At 49.5% G+C, this 17940-nt stretch overlaps 1 protein-coding gene and 1 non-coding gene across 2 annotated transcripts; one reads left to right on the top strand and one right to left on the bottom strand.

Moving 5' to 3' along the window:
- Positions 1–2258: 2258 nt before the first annotated feature.
- On the bottom strand, positions 2259–16500 carry LOC135393392 (uncharacterized). Its single transcript, XM_064623842.1, has 6 exons — positions 16228–16500; positions 13008–13327; positions 12102–12259; positions 11934–12034; positions 11439–11543; positions 2259–2512 (listed from the first exon to the last, which is right to left on the bottom strand). The coding sequence occupies exons 2-6, from the start codon at positions 13215–13217 to the stop codon at positions 2370–2372; spliced, it is 717 nt and encodes a 238-aa protein (XP_064479912.1). The 5' UTR covers positions 13218–13327; positions 16228–16500; the 3' UTR covers positions 2259–2369.
- Positions 2881–2952, top strand: Trnas-gga (transfer RNA serine (anticodon GGA)). The gene has a single exon. It is a non-coding gene; the product is annotated as a tRNA-Ser (tRNA).
- Positions 16501–17940: the final 1440 nt, after the last annotated feature.

The following is a 17940-nucleotide window of genomic DNA, read 5'->3' as shown; positions in this document are numbered from 1 at the left end:
GAAGTCCGAAATTTTACCAATGTCATCACAAAGATGTGGCTTTCACACAAAAAATATGTAACAAAATGGAAGGACCTCGACGAACGGGCTTGCCTGAATTCAGATGAAATCACCCCTACTGGTGTCATCTGCCATAATATGCACAGTTTTGTTACACGCACTTGTCTGTTTCTATTTCTGGCGATATACTGTATTGCCAACAATTAACAGCCTCCTGCTCTCCTCGGTTTTCTCCGAGTCTCAGGACTCGTGAACGGCATGTAACGTTGTGCTAGTGTTTATTCTTCTCTTTCTTTCTTCCCTTCCTTTTTTCGATTCCCCGTTTTTCTTTTATCTTTCCTTCCTCTGTTTCGATTCCCCTTTTTTCTTTTTCCTTCCTTTTCTTTTCGTTTCCCCTTTTCCTGTTTTATTTTTTTTTTTGAATAGCAAGACGGCTCTTGCCCCTCCCCCCGGTAACAGCTGGGATTCCTTTGCAGTAGACAACCTTTGAGGTGTGAGTCTAGTAAGTTCCCAAGCAAAACATCTTGTAGCCTTGTGAGTGGGTTGAGGAACCAAGCACCTTATGGGATCGAATGGACGAGTCAGCATAATGTGCAACAGTGGAGCACCAGGGATCCTGGCGTGCAACACCAGAGCAGACTGCGCTTTCAGCCACATGTTAGACAATATATCGAAAACATTTTCTTATGACGTTAGCGTACTTGCTAGACAATAGTGCTTGTGCTGATGTTAGCAGATATGAGTGCTGACCGTGATGCCCTGATTACTATTAATTAGATGTTTCGTTTTAGAAACTTAAGAGGAACTTGAACAGAAACATGATAAGAAAAGATTCCGAACGTATATATGGTGAAGAAGAGGGGAATACATGTCGTGACCTGCATGGAAAACAGAGGTGTCATCTTCTCTGAGAAGGTACTAGATGTGAGGCGGTCAACAAAACGCCACGATGTGGTCCGTGAGTGCTGCGCACTGTCAACACAGGCATATGCCTGTAGACACAGTGAGTGGCCACGGAGACGTGCTCAGTGTACGCTTTTAGTACAATAGGCAATCTTTACTTGAACAAAGTGTGCATTTTTACGCATTGTTTTCAGTAATGCATGGTAGTCATGCATGGTAGGACCGTGCAAAGTTTTGACACTACTACACGATCCCCGCTGTCATTATAAGTACTCTGCTCGTTGCTAAGATGAGCGACACCTGAGCCTCGTAATGTACAGTCAAAACAGAATTTGTAACGTTCGCCGTGTAACAACAATGGTGTCAGAAGCGCCGGCACGTGTCGAACAAAAGGAACTTTGAACTTCTTCCTAGTTACTCTGACAAAGTTATCTAAAAATGAACGAGTTCCTCAAGAGGTTACTGGAGCTCAAAAGCAGCGAGTGAAGTCAAAAGTAGCTTGTTACAGTAGCCAGTAACCCCAACACTACAACGCAGTACGTACATAGAGATGTATTGATTATTATTTACTACTTAGTGCATGCTTTTAGTACAATAAGCGATATTTACTTGAACAGCATGTGCATTTCTACGCATTATTTTCGGCCATGCATTCAGTGGTCCTAGCTGCAAAGTGGCCGGGTTCAAGACCATTTAGAAAAAGGGACCACAGGATCAATTCCACTGGTTCCACTTCAAGTGGACCCTTCATTAAACTGGTTCCACTTTCCAGGGGTGCCACATTCAAAGTGGGGCCTGTCCAATAAACCACCTTGAAATGGTACCACTTCATATTTTAGCCTGGGACTGCACCATGGTGCCTGAATACTAGCTATGAGCACCCTGCTTTGACACCCTACTGCGCCTAGCTATGCACGGCACCCACTGTCATGCTTACGCCCGTTTCAATGCTAACAGAGTTTTCGTCCAATATTATATAGCTTTTTGCTGACAAAGCCAAATTGCCGTAACAGACGGTATGCGCCTAAGAGATGATTTAGATTCGCCATTGAGCACGCTACAACGTACACAGTGAACCTGGAGTACATCAGCTGTGCTGCTCAATAGGCCTCGTATAGAATACCAATTCTTAGTACAATACCCTTATCTGAATTCGTAACGAGCAATTCGACGGAAATACAAAACCTTTCAGCTCGTGACACGTTCATTCGTGATGGGCTGCTGAAGCATGCTTGAAGACATCGAGATAAAAGAACAAGTGCCTTACCGTTCACACCTCCTGCGTAATTTTGTCACAAGGTCCTTCTCTTCTCTGATTAGCGTGAGGAAATCACGGTCAGGGAGATCGCTTTGTCTCAAAGATTTATGTATTTATTTTCAACGTTAAACCCAGCAATGGGTGCTGGGTCGTCCTTCGGAGCCTTTAAATGACATCTGTCGTCCACAGGCAAATCATAAAATTACTTTCAAGAAGGTGGATCCTCGCAGGTCTCCGTGTACGGCGTATCTTCATTTTTTATGTTTGTGCATCGTTTCGAATACTCCACTTTACAAGATGACCCGTCGTTAATGGTGGACGCTGCGGTCTTCGTGGCCCACAGTTCACACGCTAGGAAGAAATGACACATCAAGGAATTTTTAAAAGCAACTCCGTCTCACGTGTGTTTTTTCCATATGCTGCAACTCCAGCATATGTTCAACAGTCGATCATTCCGCAATGCTGTGCTGTTTGCTTTGACCATAACATTTCACTCACAGTTCCGATCTGTAATAAAGGCAGCACTAGCCATCTCTCTCACGCTGGGTTGTCAAATCTTAAAAAGCACCAACTTGGCCTGATTACGCACTTGTTGATGTGTTGTTACCGCCTGAAACTTACAGTAACGTTGTTGACTGCGAAAAAAAATAATAAAAGCGACGCGCCGTCAGTAGTATAGCGAAACATTAGCGGCACGGAAATGGGGGAATGTAAGCAATGCTGGTGTGGTGTAGCGGTTAGCATATCTGACCGGAAATCAGAAGACCCAGGTTCGATTCCTGGCGTCAGCACCTCATTTCCCTGAGTTGTTTGCATTTCGTTAATTTCTGGGCGTTTGAGGCTTACTTGTCTGTGTCGTCCCTAATTGTTGGTCTGCCTCGGCCAAATCTCGTTGTTTACGTGGGGGAATGTGACGTTACGAACGATTGCACATTACATAAAATGCTACGCTGAAATAAAAAACAAGACAAGAACTGGCAGATATTGTGCAAGTTACAGTGGCATTAAATGAGCGACAGCGACGAGCTGTATATGTCCCCGTGGCGTCTTTTCGAAGTGAAGCCACACGCTCATAGGTAAACCCTCTTCGTCAAAGTCGGTGTGCTTTAGAATGGCGGTGGCACCGTTCACGATCCCGTCGGAGACATCGAGGTTGCAAGTGATCAACGAGAAACGATATAACAGCTGTCGCTGTAAAATGTCTCGTAATATCTGTTATCTCGTTTTTCGTTCCTTCGCTTCCTCTCACTGGGTTTTCGGCGATGCGACATACAAGACAGGATACTCACGAAATTGAACTCTGTGGGGAAAAAGAGGACGAAGAAGTGGGGAGGTTGGAGGACGACGAGGAAGTTAGAGACAGGTGGTAAAAAGGAGGACGACGAAGGGTTTTGACGCAGTGTGGACCTGGAAGCACACGGTAACGGACCTTAAGACGGTGGACCTGGAAGCGAGCAGGAACAGACTAACATGTGAGTCATTAAAGCAGCGGTTGTTAAGTATATCTTGCTGTTGCATTTGTGCCTCGCTTTCCACGGGAGTCGAATGAACGGGCTTTGCCCCCGAGACTGGGAATAGGCTCCCACAAATGGCGCCAAGACGTGGGGCCCGAGCTCGTTCGTTCGATGACGTGGAGGACATGGCACGTTCTATTTTTTTCGTTCCATTTTAGTGTGTCAAGTTTTGTTTCAGTGTGATACCGCCAGATTGTGGTACTTCAATTACTTCGTGTTCTTTCATTTTTTGTTCTTTGTATCTCGCTTTGTTGGGGCAGCATTTTTGCTGCTCGTTTTGTTTGAGTATTCTAGTTGTGCCCAGTGCCTCACCCGTGGAGCTGATGGACCGTACACCGCCTCGCGGGTACAACCTCCGGAGTGGAGCAAGAGCTCCGGTACCCCAACGGTCCCACTCGGAGGAGCGGCCGGTACACGTCGCCCCGGCGCCTACGGAGCCGAGAGGACCGGCCAACGATGTGAAGGCACCTGCCGTGCCTCCATCCCAAGGTACGTCGACTACGGTACCTGCAGTGCCACAGTCAGACACCACAGCAACGGCAGAGCTTCTGTCACGTATGGCAGAGCTGTGCTCGTTGATGACGTGGCGCCTTGATGCCGGGTTGGTTTCGCCGCCGCAGGCACAAGCGCCCGCCCGAATGACAATCCCTGTTCCTACGTTCTCAGGGTATACCGATAGAAAGTCAGTCGCAGACTTCTTAGATGACCTTACCGCCTATCAGGCTGGTATGGGAATCTCAGACGAGGTCTTGATCCTACGCATCCTGCAGGTTGCTTTGGTAGGAGACGCCGCCCGCTGGCTCCGACTGCAGTCGAGGTTCACGTCCTTGCAGGACTGCAGGACGAATTCCTTCCCCCGGATTACGAATATCGTATCCTGGAGGAGCTGCACAAACGTACTCAGCATCCAGATGAGACGTTGGCAGAATTCGTACGGGCCCTGCAAGAGCTGTACAGCAGAGCAGAACCAACTGCAACAGAGCAGCAGCGAGTAGCATGGGCTATCCGTCAGTGCACCCCCGCTTCCGGCCCTACCTTCGAGCCCATCGCTTTGATAGTCTAGAAGCGTTGGCGCAGGAGGCTCGTACCATACAGGGCGACCTCCTAGCCGAACTCGAATATCGGCCCCCGCCGCCGCCTGAATGGGCGTTAGAACCACGCTGTGCGTGGTCAGCGGGAGCAGCCTTGGTCGAACGCCTACCTGCAGTGGGACAGGATGAGCACCACCGCAATCCTTATGCGGAGCCATCCCGCCGAGCAATTGATCCCTTCCGTCATAGACAGAGGGCGATCCCCGCAGGAACGAGCCATGACAGACCCGTCCTGCCTAATTATCGTGGTCAACCCGGGAACACAGCTGGCGAAACTACGGACAGGCAGCGGGAACGGCAGCGTCTACCGCGCCCGCAGCCGCAAAGGTCCGCCGGTTGTTGGAATTGCGGCAGCCCCGAACATTTCAATCAGGACTGTCCGCACCGAGGGCCGAATACCCGTAATATGCCAACGGGAAACGGCCGCAGCCGATGTCCATGAACGCTCGCTTAACGACGTCGGCTATCTGCCGAGAGAGCGAACGAACGGTCGCTAGCAGCGGCCTTGATCATGCAAAAGCTGGCTCTGCAAGCAGCAAGACAACCAAAGGAGACGCATTAGCTCCTTTTGCTCTCTCTGTTCGGAATGGCATTCAGGACAGAGAACCAAGTGTCGCAGTTCGCATTTTGGGCAGAAATTACATCGCCCTTATCGATACGGGAGCTACACTCTCTCTCATCGGCGACTGTGTTTACGAGCACTGCCTGCAAAGACAAGTAGTTCTGCAGACTACTGAGGTCACCCTCCGTCTTGCTTCCAATGACGTCATTCCAGCACAATCTGCAGTTGTGCCCTGGCTCCATTTCGATGGGAGACGGCGAAAGCAGCGCTTCGTCCACCTTCCGGGCCTGGGAGTGCCCGTCATCCTGGGCAGGGATTTCATCATCCGGCACAAGTTGGCGCTGGACCTGCCCAATGGAGGATACGTATACCACGGCTCGCCCTTCGCCACGGCAGCGGACGATTGCGCGGCACAGCAAGCTGCAGCAGTCTCCACCGAACCGTCTGCACTCCCGACTGTCTTGGGGTCATTCCATGGTCCTGAGGAGGAGCGCCGTCAGCTTCAACAAGTACTGCGGCAGTACGACGGTATCTTTACGGAAAAACCCGGTAAGACGTCTCTGTTACAGCATAGCATAGACGCGGGTAACGCTAGGCACTGGCGTTGTAATCCAAGACCTTTGAGCGTACATAAGCGTGCTTTGCTAGACGCTGCTCTAGAAGAAATGCTCCAAACCGGTGCAGTTCAGAGATCCCAGAGCCCTTGGGCGTTTCCTGTCGTCCTGGCTCCGAAACGTGATGGTACGGCAAGGTTATGCGTCGACTATCGTCGACTTAACGCAGTAACTGTAAGGGACTCCTATCCCTTCCCGTCCATCGAATCAATCATGTATTCCCTGGGCAACGCTGCGGTCTTTTCAACGCTTGATTGTAGCAGAGGGTTCTTGCAGATCCAAGTTGCCCCGGAGGATGTCCCGAAGACAGCCTTTACCTGTCATAGGGGTCTCTTCGAGTTCGTACGGATGCCTTTCGGTCTGTCTAACTCACCAGCCAGTTTCAAGCGGTTGATGGACACCGTATTAGGAGATGCGAAGTACAATTTCGCGATGGCGTACATGGATGATGTCGTAGTGTTTTCCAGAAATTTTCAGGAACACTTGGAACACCTGTCAATCGTCCTTGCAAGGATGAAACAGGCGGGGCTAATCATTAACCCCCGCAAGGTACAGCTGGCATCGCCTAGGATCAGCCTTCTCGGCTTCGTGGTGGACGGAGGCACCATCAGTCCTAGCGATGACAAGCTAAAGGCAATCATGGAGCTTCCGGTTCCCGGTAACGTAAAAGCCTTGCAGCGTTTTCTAGGTATGGTTGGCTTTTACCGGCAATTGATTCCTAATTGTGCTCAGTTAGCGCAGCCGCTTAACCAGTTGCTGCGCAAAGACACACGCTGGCATTGGGGAGAACAGCAGGAACAATCCTTCCGAGCTCTATCTCATGCAATCGCTAATACGGCCAGGCTATATTTGCCCGACCTAAATAAACCGTTTGTTGTGCAAAGAGATGCTAGCGATTATGGTGTTGGCGCAGTTCTCTTGCAGGAACATGACGCTATTCTCTGTCCAGTGGCTTTTGCAAGTCGCACGCTGAATCCGGCAGAGCGGAACTATTCCGTCACGGAAAAGGAGTGCTTGGCGATCATCTTCGCTCTCAGGAAGTTTGATCTCTACCTAGATGGCAGCACTTTCACCGTCCAGACTGACCACCAGGAACTCTCATGGCTGCAGCGGCTCCACAACCCAGCTGGACGTCTTGCCAGGTGGGCCCTGAAGCTACAAGGCTACTCCTTCAACGTGGAGTACAGGCGGGGCTCCACGAACGTGGTAGCGGACGCACTATCCCGTGCGCCTCTACCGGAGGGGGAAGAGGTAGGCACCGAGGCGCCTTCTCAACTCCTGGCAGCAGCACAAGTGGCACGGGACGGATCCTCGTCCTGGGGCACGGTCGTGAGCAGAGAGCAGCTCCTAGACGCTCAGAGAGCGGACGGCCTTTGTCAGCGGGTGTCTCAATGGTTAGCTGAGCAGGTCTCGGCAGACACCGGAACGTCTGACGGACGGCACGACTCCTATCTGCTGGGCGAGGATGGCATCCTGTTCAGGTACATACCCCAGGCGGATGACGATGACGGTACATCCCCATTCAGAGTCGTAGTGCCGCGGAAGCTGCGTAAGTCTTTCATACGTTACTTTCATGACTCGGCCTTAGCAGGTCACAGCAGTGGCAGGAAAACTTATGAAACGTTATGTCGTGTTGCGACATGGCCAGGAATGAGGCAGGACGTAACTAAGTATGTTCGTACTTGTCCGATATGTCAGAGAGCAAAACCTCGTGGTGGTTTACCCCCCGGGCGCTTACAGCCGGTTCAGAGCAATAGGCCCTGGCAGATAGCAACTTTTCCTCGTAGTCCTAGAGGTAACCAGTACCTGTTTGTGGTTACTGATCACTTCACAAAGTGGGTTGAGCTGTTTCCTCTCAGGACGCTGACTTCCCAAAGAGTATGGGAACGACTACTCGACACCTTTTGCCGGTTCGGGTTTCCCGCTCAGCTGATCACTGACAACGCAACCTACTTTACAAGTAAGGTGTTCTCAGATTCTTGCGCTGTCTTAGGCATTCAGAACAAGAAGACTTCCCCGTATCACCCTCAGGCTAATATTACCGAACGTGTTAATCGGAACCTGAAGATGATGTTGGTTGCTTTTACTAGTCAGCACCACTGTGATTGGGATCTTCGCCTGACTGAGCTGGCGTTCGCTACACCGACAACGGTCAACAGATCTACAGGCTTCACCCCGGCGTCCCTGAACTTGGGACGAGAGGCTCCTTTTCCAGTAGAGAATGCTCTGGGCCTCCGGGATGGCAGTACCCAGCCTCCTTATTCAAGGTACGCTGAGGACCTCCAGAGCCGACTGGACGTCGCAGCTCGGACGGCTCGGGAGAACTTGGACGTCGCAAGGTTGGACCAGGCTTGCCAGCACAACCGTGGACGACGGAATCTCACCTACAGCGTCGGTGACCTTGTCCTTCGACGGACTCACCCGCTTAGTGATGCGTCACGCGGCTTTGCAGCTTCGCTCGCAGATAGGTGGGACGGCCCCTTCGAGGTAAGTGCGTGCTCCTCCGGCCTCACTTACAGGCTTCGTCGCTGCGACACCGGCGAGGAAACTGGGCCAGTAGACATCTCGGATCTGAAAGCTTACCACCTTCGAGACCCCGACGGAGAGGAGACCGATCATCAACCGTCTCCTCCCCAGGACCTGGTCCAGGATTCCGCTTCCGGACCAGCTCCCAGTCGCTACAGTTTGCGTCCCCGCAGGAGGCGCACGTAGCTGCCACTATCCTAGTCGCTAAATCCTAGTGCTCTTGTATAGTTGGTCTTTCTTTGGTGTGATTTCTGTTTCGCAGTCTTCAGCTGTAATCTTCTGGGGGAGAGCCTTTTCAGGTTCTCACGGTTTGAAATTGCTTTCTCACCGGATTCCCCTTTTCTTCCCTGGCAGACTACGATGCCTCCCCGTACGAGACAACGCGGCGCCCGGGACTTCCATTTTACCCAAGGCCGCCCGGGATCAAGCGGACCACCGGCACGATATCGTTCGCCGTCACGACCTGCTCTTCGCTCAGTGGCCACCTGGACGGTGGTGGCGGAAGACCGCCCTGTTGGATGGGTGGCTCGCTCCAGATGGTCGTCGCAGTCACGCCCCCTCCGGGGTGAAGATCCTGCTTCGGTACCTACACCTTTTTTGGGACTGGCGTTGTCCGACCGTCACCCCCGCGATCCACCGATTCCCCTGTCCGAGGAAGAACAAAGACTGCTGTGCCCTATGTGCAACGTCCCAGAAATACACAGGGCGACTCATCGTCGAGGTCTGCTACACAGGACCAGGGTCGACGCCGCCCGTACCGCCGGAGACGTATCAGCAGCGCTAGCGACCCTGCGACGCCTACGCCCCGAACTGCTGCGGGAGGCTCCTCAGCGGGCAGATCCCCCGGAAGACATCATAATTGACATGTTGGAAGATTTTTGAACTATTGTTTGTTCGTTCGTGAACTTTTGAATTTTGAGTGTTCGTGGTAGTTACCACAAGAGGGGGGAAGTGTGGGGAAAAAGAGGACGAAGAAGTTGGGAGGTTGGAGGACGATGAGGAAGTTAGAGACAGGTGGTAAAAAGGAGGACGACGAAGGGTTTTGACGCAGTGTGGACGTGGAAGCACACGGTAACGGACCTTAAAGGGACTATGAAATTTCCCGAACGCCCATACTTTTTTTCGATGGAAACTGTTCTTCCCGCAGAGAAACTAATATGCCACAAATTTTTCCGGACGAAATCGCTCCACTCTGCGAGGAGCGCGCGCTGGAAATGTCTCTTCCGCGTTCCTCCTCTCCCGCACATATTTCCCTGCCGATGGTGTAACTGTACGGACCGCTCTTCGGTTCCCCGTTACGTCACCGCTGTTGCACAATGGCAAGTAATGCCGCGAGCTCGCGCTGTGGCTGCCGCCCTGCCGCCACTGCCGAAATCTGCCGATCGCGCGAAAGCTGCTGTCATGGAGATTTCCACTCCCGATGAACGCATACGCGGGATCCTACGGCGCATGCTCCTGGCGGGATTCCTCGGCTCGGCAACACATCACGCTGACGTGTTGCTGAGCCGGCCGTGGTCGCGTCAAGTTACCCGTTGTGTCTCCGCTCGGCAGCTCGTCACGGCGCGGCGCCAGCTGTCCTCCCTTCGCCGCTCCGTTTAAATTCGCTCCCGAGAAATCCGCTCGCGCGACGAAAGTAAAATTTCGGTTCTAGACTCAGAAAAATGTCTCCTTTCGAACTTTAAGACTGTGGACCTGGAAGCGCGCAGGAACAGACTGTAACATGTGAGTCATTAAAGCAGCGGTTGTTAAGTATATCTTGTAGTTGCATTTGTGCCTCGCTTTCCACGGGAGTCGAATGAACGGGCTTTGCCCCCGAGAGTGGGAATAGGCTCCCACAACTCTTAACAGCTGTCGCTATGAAAGCGACATTGGAGCATCAGTTATAGTTAGCTACGCACAGACATAACGCTGCAATCCTAGCGCCACTGGACTGTCGGTTGTGAAGAAGACAATGCCCGGGTGTCCAGATGAATAGGGAGTTTAGTTCCCACTACGATAACACGCCGATCGATACGATCTCCGAAAAACAGATACGACTCACAAGTCGGTGGGAATGATTCGTAAAGCGCTTGTCCGCAGTTTTAGTTTGCCGACGAAGAGTCACCGAGAACGACCCACAGATACGGAAAATCAAGCGGGACGCCATCTGTTCGCAAAAATCTTAACTTCGTTTACTAGTATCCAGTTACATTATGCGTATGAAACGCGTGTTACAAGCATTTGTATTGACGGCTGTGGAACACGTAATGTTGCTAAATGTTTCTCTGCGCATTTATGCGCCGGCAACAGCTTTTTGTCACAAATAGTCTGCGAAACAATGCACATCACTTAGGCTTAGGCGTCCAGACGGGGGAAGACACACAAGGTGTGAAGTACACACACTACGCCTCGTCAACAGTCCACTGTCCTTTCTTCAGAACATCCGCTACTGTACCCGTGGTTGTCGCCCAGCCATGATTTCAAGAAAGTTGCAGACGAAAATCGTTCGCAGTGCACGTCGCAAGCGAACGATATTGTTTCTGTTGTTGTCAGCCATCTTGTTTGTAAGCGAATGCTTTGCGCATGCTCCAGCTGAGTGGGAGCACGAAAACTCGCACGAAAGAAGTCCGATAAATTCGGAATGAGTGGGATTCCTATATTTTTCGTAGCCGATAGAGATCTCCGACTCAGTATAAGCATGCGCACTTTGCGGAAAGCTGAGTCGGAAAGTTATCGGAGGAGCAGAAGTGGCCAACTAAAACTCCCTAATGTCTTTCATTCCTTAACGAAGAACGAAAGTACCAGAGAGTTCCTTACTTAAAAGCGATTTTCCCAAGTTCAATCTGGTTGTAAAATATATCGGTAAGGTACCTACTCTTAAACCTGAGAACGTGTTGTTGCTAAAGTTGTTGCACATTTTACTTTGGACCCTGAGGTTGGTCTCGATGGTGCACACTAGACTGAATATTACTGTTCTTCCGTGAGACTTACCTCCAACTAACCTTTGGTCCTCCGCGACACCAGTTCGATTATCGTGTATTACTTGGAGAAGTGAACAGCCATTTCCATCATCATATACAAGCTTGAATACAATGCCTGCATATTGGAAGAAATAAGGCTCAGAAAATCCTAAGGAAACGCCTTCAACTGTATCAACTCGTTACACAAAACACATACGAGCTTCTTTAACGTCTGGGATCAGACCAACAAGGTGGCTCGACCAAAAAGCCACCCAAAGAGTAGTATACACTACTCTTCTGTACTTCGCAAAAAATACGCAACTGGCAGTAATGCTACCTTGTCTTGAAATAACAATGATCCGTGGTTCCACGTATTACTGCATAAACTGTGTATGTCAGTCTACTACATATATACTGTTTATATATATAGTGTGTATAACTGTTCGTGTATGCATATATGTGAGCTGAGACCTGCGCATCGGCGTATGGATAGCACGTTTCCTCCCAGTGATTTCTGCGTACTTACGTGGGTTCGTGTATCCAAAGAACGAAACTCCCATAAGATTCTTCGGCGCGCCGTCATGCGCGCTTTCTGCTGTAGCAGTTACATACACTGTGTAGTTGGTACTGCAATTCGGACAGGTGAGTTGAAGCGTACTACGAAGTCTCAAGTGAATAAAGAAACCTTACTTACTATTTTTTTTGCGTTTGGTTATAACTTCCCATATATTGTAGAAGGCTGTGGTTTCCATCATGTCTGCGGATAACGCTTGAGTACCTGCAATTACTAGGTCCTCCCGGCTCTTGGTATGTGCGTTTCAGTAAGAAGAAGACATTAGACTGGTTATACGTCTGGAAAGAGGGAGCGTGGACGCATTGTGGAACCACCCTTGGTACACAAGTTTTGTTCAACGAAGTTGAATAGCGCACTCCAGAGATATGCGCTTTGTAAGACATGGAGGACACAAATAATCATCACAGCATTTATTGGCGTATCGCGAAAGTCCATGTTAACTAGACAGTACCAGATTCCCTGGTACCGTAGAGAACGGCACACAGGTCACGGAATGGAAGTTTTACTACCCGAGAAAGTCAAGCTTATTACCCTACTAAATGCTATTGACATCGCTGATAAAAGGAAGCAACAGAGGTCAAGTTAGATTCAGTAAGACAGTATATAATGCAAACCCAGGATGGTGACGTCTGTCGCCAATTTGCGATACTGGCGGTCTTTCGGGGTGTATTTCTTTTTTTTTTGGGGGGGGGGGGAGATCGGCCTATATTGAAGTTAATACGTTATTTCGTAGACATTATGTGATTGTATAGAAACGAAATAAAGATAATTTTGCTAAGTTCTTAGCAGGATGATCTAGCACTTAGATTTTGCACTCTGTAGACTTCTCACTCGGAAGCAGCAACGAGTCAATACATACGAGCGCAGACTCTGTTCAGGCAACTATACTTTTTCCTATGGGTACCGGATGGTTCACCGAGCGATCCTCGAGTGAGCCGTATCGTATCTTTCACAGTTTCCAATATAATGCAGTTACCTTCTTGTGGCGTGCGAAACAGTCGCGTTATGAACATAGAAGTTTGTTACCTCCCATACGTCCAGATTCCCACTAGGACCTTCAGACGACGACGGCGACGAAGACGGCGACGAAGACTGCGACGGCGATGAAGACGGCAACGGCGATGAAGACGGCGACGGCGATGAAGACGGCGACGACGACGACGACGACGGCGACAGTGACGACGACGGATAGTAGGCGACGACGCAAATTGCTAGGACGACTAGCTTGAAGTACATTTAGCTGTTCTTGAGAACGGCGGTGCTATCCAAGCGGGTGAACGGCGCAATTTCTTCTGCGCTTGTAGGGGCCACGTACCAAACCCGACAGGAAAGATTGCAGTGGTTCACTGGAAGGGCATAATTATGTTGCGCTACTTAGTAAGAATACAAATAGGTGTCGTTCAAAGCAGTCTAATTAACAATGTACCTCACGGAAGAATGTGTGATGTACGATGCAAATGTACCTTGCCATTTCAACTATTTAACGACAATTAGCACTTGCAAATTGCAAAAACCTACCTTAGTCGCATCCGGTCTTAGTTTCCGGTGTTTGTAAAATGGGAAGATTTCATGGAAACGCTAACTGCATGGAACGATTTTTTCTATATTTTTTTTTTGTTAGCCACTCTCTTCAGTACTTTTTTTAATTACTTAAATGCAAGAAAGCCTCATCTTCATTTCGCACATGTCTGTAATATCTTACGAGTCATAACATAATCTTTTGCTGTGTAAAAGGTACAGACAGAGGAAGTCAGAGGAACAGTCGGGGCGGCGCACAAGAACAAGTTTGTCTCAAAAGTCACAGAAGAGTAGACCTGAGCCCCGTTGTTCACTTGTGGGTGTCTCGACTCAGCTGGACTCCCCAGAGACGGCAAAATATAGTCCACACCTAGCTTACGTCACGTATGATTTCATTCTGTAAACTTGATCCACCAACGTTTCTTCTTGTCTGTGTCTGTTGCCCGTAATGGAAGGTTAGCCCGTTACTCTTGTGACAGTCTGTGGACAACGACGTAGTCCCCCTGCTACGGACACACGCCAGCACCAGCAGAATTCAGTTCTATGGGCGCTGTCCCGGACTAATGCCCAGCTCCCACACGGTGACGCCCGACGCGACGTTACGGTGGGAATGGTGTCGTCGAGGGACCCCAAAGTGTTTCTGTGGGAGGGGAGGGGCGACACCCTCACCTCTTTTCCTAGAGACAGATAGAGACACGCTATATAGATTGTTGGGGTGTTCTGAGGTTCTTATTATTATGACACCTTAGGAAAATCACAAACAAAAACATCACAATTTTCAGAAGTGACTTTGAACCTCCTGGTAGGGAGGGGGGGAAGGCACGGCCCCTTCTTGCCCCCTCTCGGTACGCCCATGAGAACAGGGGTAATGTTTATGGCCCGATTTCACCAACGCCCGTTAACTTTGAACCAAGATGAAAGCTCGCTGAAACTTGCAGTTAGCACTCAGCTCTATTTAGCAATGTTAGTTAGTGACACAATGAATGTTTCAATGACAATAACTACCCTTAGTGAAGCAGAGTTAGGGGTTAAATTCAAGTGGAGGGACAGCTGATCTCGGTACAAATGTTCACCTGGGTTGGTGAAACCGCGCCCTAAGTGCGAGCAGAGCTCGGCAAAATAACTCTACAAGCTTTGCTATACGAGAAAAGCAAGCTTATTTCCCTAATAAATTGTATTGAAAATGCAGATGAAAGGAACCAACGGAGGTCAAGCTAGGTTCACTGTGACAGTATACAAGACGAAACCGGAAGGACGAAGTCCGCCGCCAGTTCTTGCGATGCTCGTGGTCTTTTCCGCCGATCATGTGCATATAACATAACGTTTGATATTTTCGGGGTACTGTTGGTGGGGAAATCGGCCTATATTGAAGTTGTTACGTTCATTTTGTTAACAGTATCACATAAAACCGAAAGAGATATATTTGTGTATATAAATTCCTAGCAGGACTCACTAATAAACATATCAGTCTCCAGAGTTCGAACTCTACCAATCAACTAGCTACGAGTCAAGACGTACGAGCACATGTTCAGTCAGCTTCTTTTCCATGTGGACACCGAATGGTCTTTCGAGTGATCCCCGAGTGAGCTATATCGGATATTTCACAGCCTCCAATATCATGCAGGTATCTTCACCTGGCGGGCGAAAACGTAGCGTTAGGGATACAGACGTTGATTATCTTACACATATGCATTTTTCAGCATATAGCAAAGCCCGATTCAGGTTCGTCCGCAACGATTACCGGCAACGACTCCAATTGCTAGGGCGACTAGCTCCAAGTGAATTATTGTTCTTGTGAACGGAACTGCTACCCTGACCTGTGAATAGCACAGTTTCTACTGCGGTTCAAGATGCCTCGCGTTCCACTCCTAGAGTGGCAAACCTCCCCACTTCATCGTCATAATATATCTGTTGTTGTTGTTCGAGATGCTGCGTGCCAAAAACAACAGGCAACTTCAAATTGGCAGTAGATTTACACGTTAGGTCAGTCAGCCAATTTGTGTGGCGGCATGCTGCACGTGCCGCAGGGTAGGAGTGCGGATAATTTCGACCACCTGGGGTTCCTTTGACGTACGCAGGAAATCTCCCACACCCTGCTGCTGCAAGCGCCACATAGCATTATTGGGGAGAGGGAATCACCCTTGCCACCGCAACAGCTGTGGCAAGGCTGGAAGCAACAGCAGGTAAGATCACGGGGTTCCACTGGAAGTGCTTTTCACGTCTTGTAACAGGCTTCACTGGAGCTTCAGGTGCTTCGACACCGAAGAGCAGTTCAAAAGCCAATCGCAGTTCGCAGACCCATTATGTAAAGGTGTACAGTTTTCGAAAACAGCTGGGCCAGGTGTGTCGCTGTTGCCGAAGGCTGCGGGAGCGCTAAAAAATACAATAACAACAATTTATTGATGATACGTAACTCCGAACGAAAATCACTGTTATGAATAGGCAATCGATGTTGATTTCGTATTTGAACACCAAAGCACACTCGTCAAAAACGTTCGTAGATCACAGTGAATGGACGGATCCGACAATGCATGAGGGGCAACTATAGCATGTCCACACATATAATTTAATTAGCGGCATATCCGAAACGCCCAAGTTACGCCAACGCGCTGCACTATGAAACGCCTCTAACGTACAGAATGACTCGTAAACGTTGTACGTAATACACTTCACACGATAAACCTGCTTTACTTCCTTCGGTAAGAAGAAGTAACCAAACTTGTCTTACCATTGACCTGAGGGACATTCGAAGAAGTGCGACTTCCTCACGATTTCTGCTTCCTTTTGAGGTGCAGGGATTCCCTGTCATGTTCGTCTTTCCGCTGTTGTGACGATCAGCTGGATGCGCAGTTCCGTTTTCACAATAACTGTTCTCCACAATCTAAATCTGAAGCACTCAGAACCCTCGAAACTACCCGCTAGCGTCTGCGAGCACAACGGTTGTAGTCCGTTCGACCAACCGTTTGGATCCTCGCGCCTCAGTCAAATGACTCTCGCCCAATCAGCGCGAAAGAAGACTGACGCCAGTTCTCGGAGACCAATGAGCATCCAAATATTTACACATATATCGCGCAGCCAGTTAGGGATACTTAGTTCAGCTGCGCCAGCGACAGAAGAGCCACACCAAGGGGTGAACGTGTAGTATATTTCTATTGTCGGGAAAAACTCACGTGACCTCTAGCGTTGGGCCAATCGTTGGACGACGGTTGAGTAGCTATTTTGCTTTGCTTTTTTCTGTCTCCATGGGTGACCTGTGACGCTGGCGGTGCCTTTCCCCTTTCCCTCTCTCATCTGTTCTCTACCCTCTCCCCCATTTTGACGGTTCTGCATTTTCGTTCGCGTCGAGTGAAATAAATAACAAAATGCGGAAGCGTTGGCTGTTTCTGTTACACAAACTGCTTTATTTTTCCGGATAGATATTTCCAAATCACAAACTGCAGCCTGTTTTAGCTGTGCAAAACACGAACGTGATATGAACATTGTTTCTTAAGTTCGAATGATATGCCGAAGCAACTTTGCATTCACTGATGCTGATGTCTCACGTGGAAGATTTTACAGTAGAACAACAGTATATTGGCTGCACAGGCACACACATTCAGAGATCCGGCATGACAGAGAACATGTCCATATCCCTTTGCTGCTTCTGTAGGCGCCTGGTTGGCCCGCCAGAAAGGAACTTGTGGCGGCTGCTATGCCGAAAGATGATGCTCCAATCACTCTGAGTGGCTTATCCATTCTACTGTATCCATGCAGATGCTATTCTCAAGCAGATATCGGTTGAGTGCTTATACCTGAACAAGAAAAATAGGGATCAGGAAAATGAAAACCAAAATTTTTACCTGCCAAAATGCTGCGTATGCCACAGGTGTGGCGCTATGCTATGCTAAGCGGCAGAATGGAATAGGAACTGACTTACCTGTCATCGAGTGGGTAGCGGAAAAACGCAGTATTCGTGTCCTTCTTGAATCGTTGTCGCACCAAAGCAACCGAAGCACACCTGCCTTCCACTTATCTATCACTGAATTGACTTGCAGAAGTATCCATGAGGCACCGAGCTTTTCAGAGTCTGTATCGACAACGTGTTAGGGAAGGACACTAAAAACCACCCAAAGCGGTGCAGGCATAGATGCTTTGCTTGCGTCCCTACTGCATCCAACACATTTCGAAAATTTGCGGAGAGCTGCTCGGTTCCTCCGGCACCGCCGACACGGTGTCGCCGGATCCCCGGCTTGAGCGCGCCAAGGAATGTTCATAATTTCAAACCAACCAATGAGCGCTCGCATACCGGGGGAGCGGCCTCAGGAGCCAATGGGCTCGTGACGGTTGAGAACTCGCGCTTCGACGTAAAATTCTGACGTTTCATGACGTCTGATGACATGAAAAGCTCGCAGCGCCTCACTTTAGTCCACAAGTGAACTCTCGAGTTTCATCCCTTGGCCAC

Source organism: Ornithodoros turicata, chromosome 4, assembly GCF_037126465.1.
Source record: "Ornithodoros turicata isolate Travis chromosome 4, ASM3712646v1, whole genome shotgun sequence".
NCBI classification, from domain to species: Eukaryota; Metazoa; Arthropoda; class Arachnida; order Ixodida; family Argasidae; genus Ornithodoros; species Ornithodoros turicata.
This window is presented reverse-complemented; position numbering and strand designations above follow the sequence as displayed.

Coding starts and splice junctions, on each gene's coding strand:
- LOC135393392 (XM_064623842.1), bottom strand. CDS start 13,217: ATGTACTTCAAGCTAGTCGTCCTAGCAATTTGCGTCGTCGCCTACTAT. Junction 11,544..11,933: donor CTTTGGATACACGAACCCAC/GTAAGTACGCAG, acceptor TCCAATATGCAG/GCATTGTATTCAAGCTTGTA. Junction 2,513..11,438: donor GGACCAAAGGTTAGTTGGAG/GTAAGTCTCACG, acceptor ATTTCTTCCTAG/CGTGTGAACTGTGGGCCACG.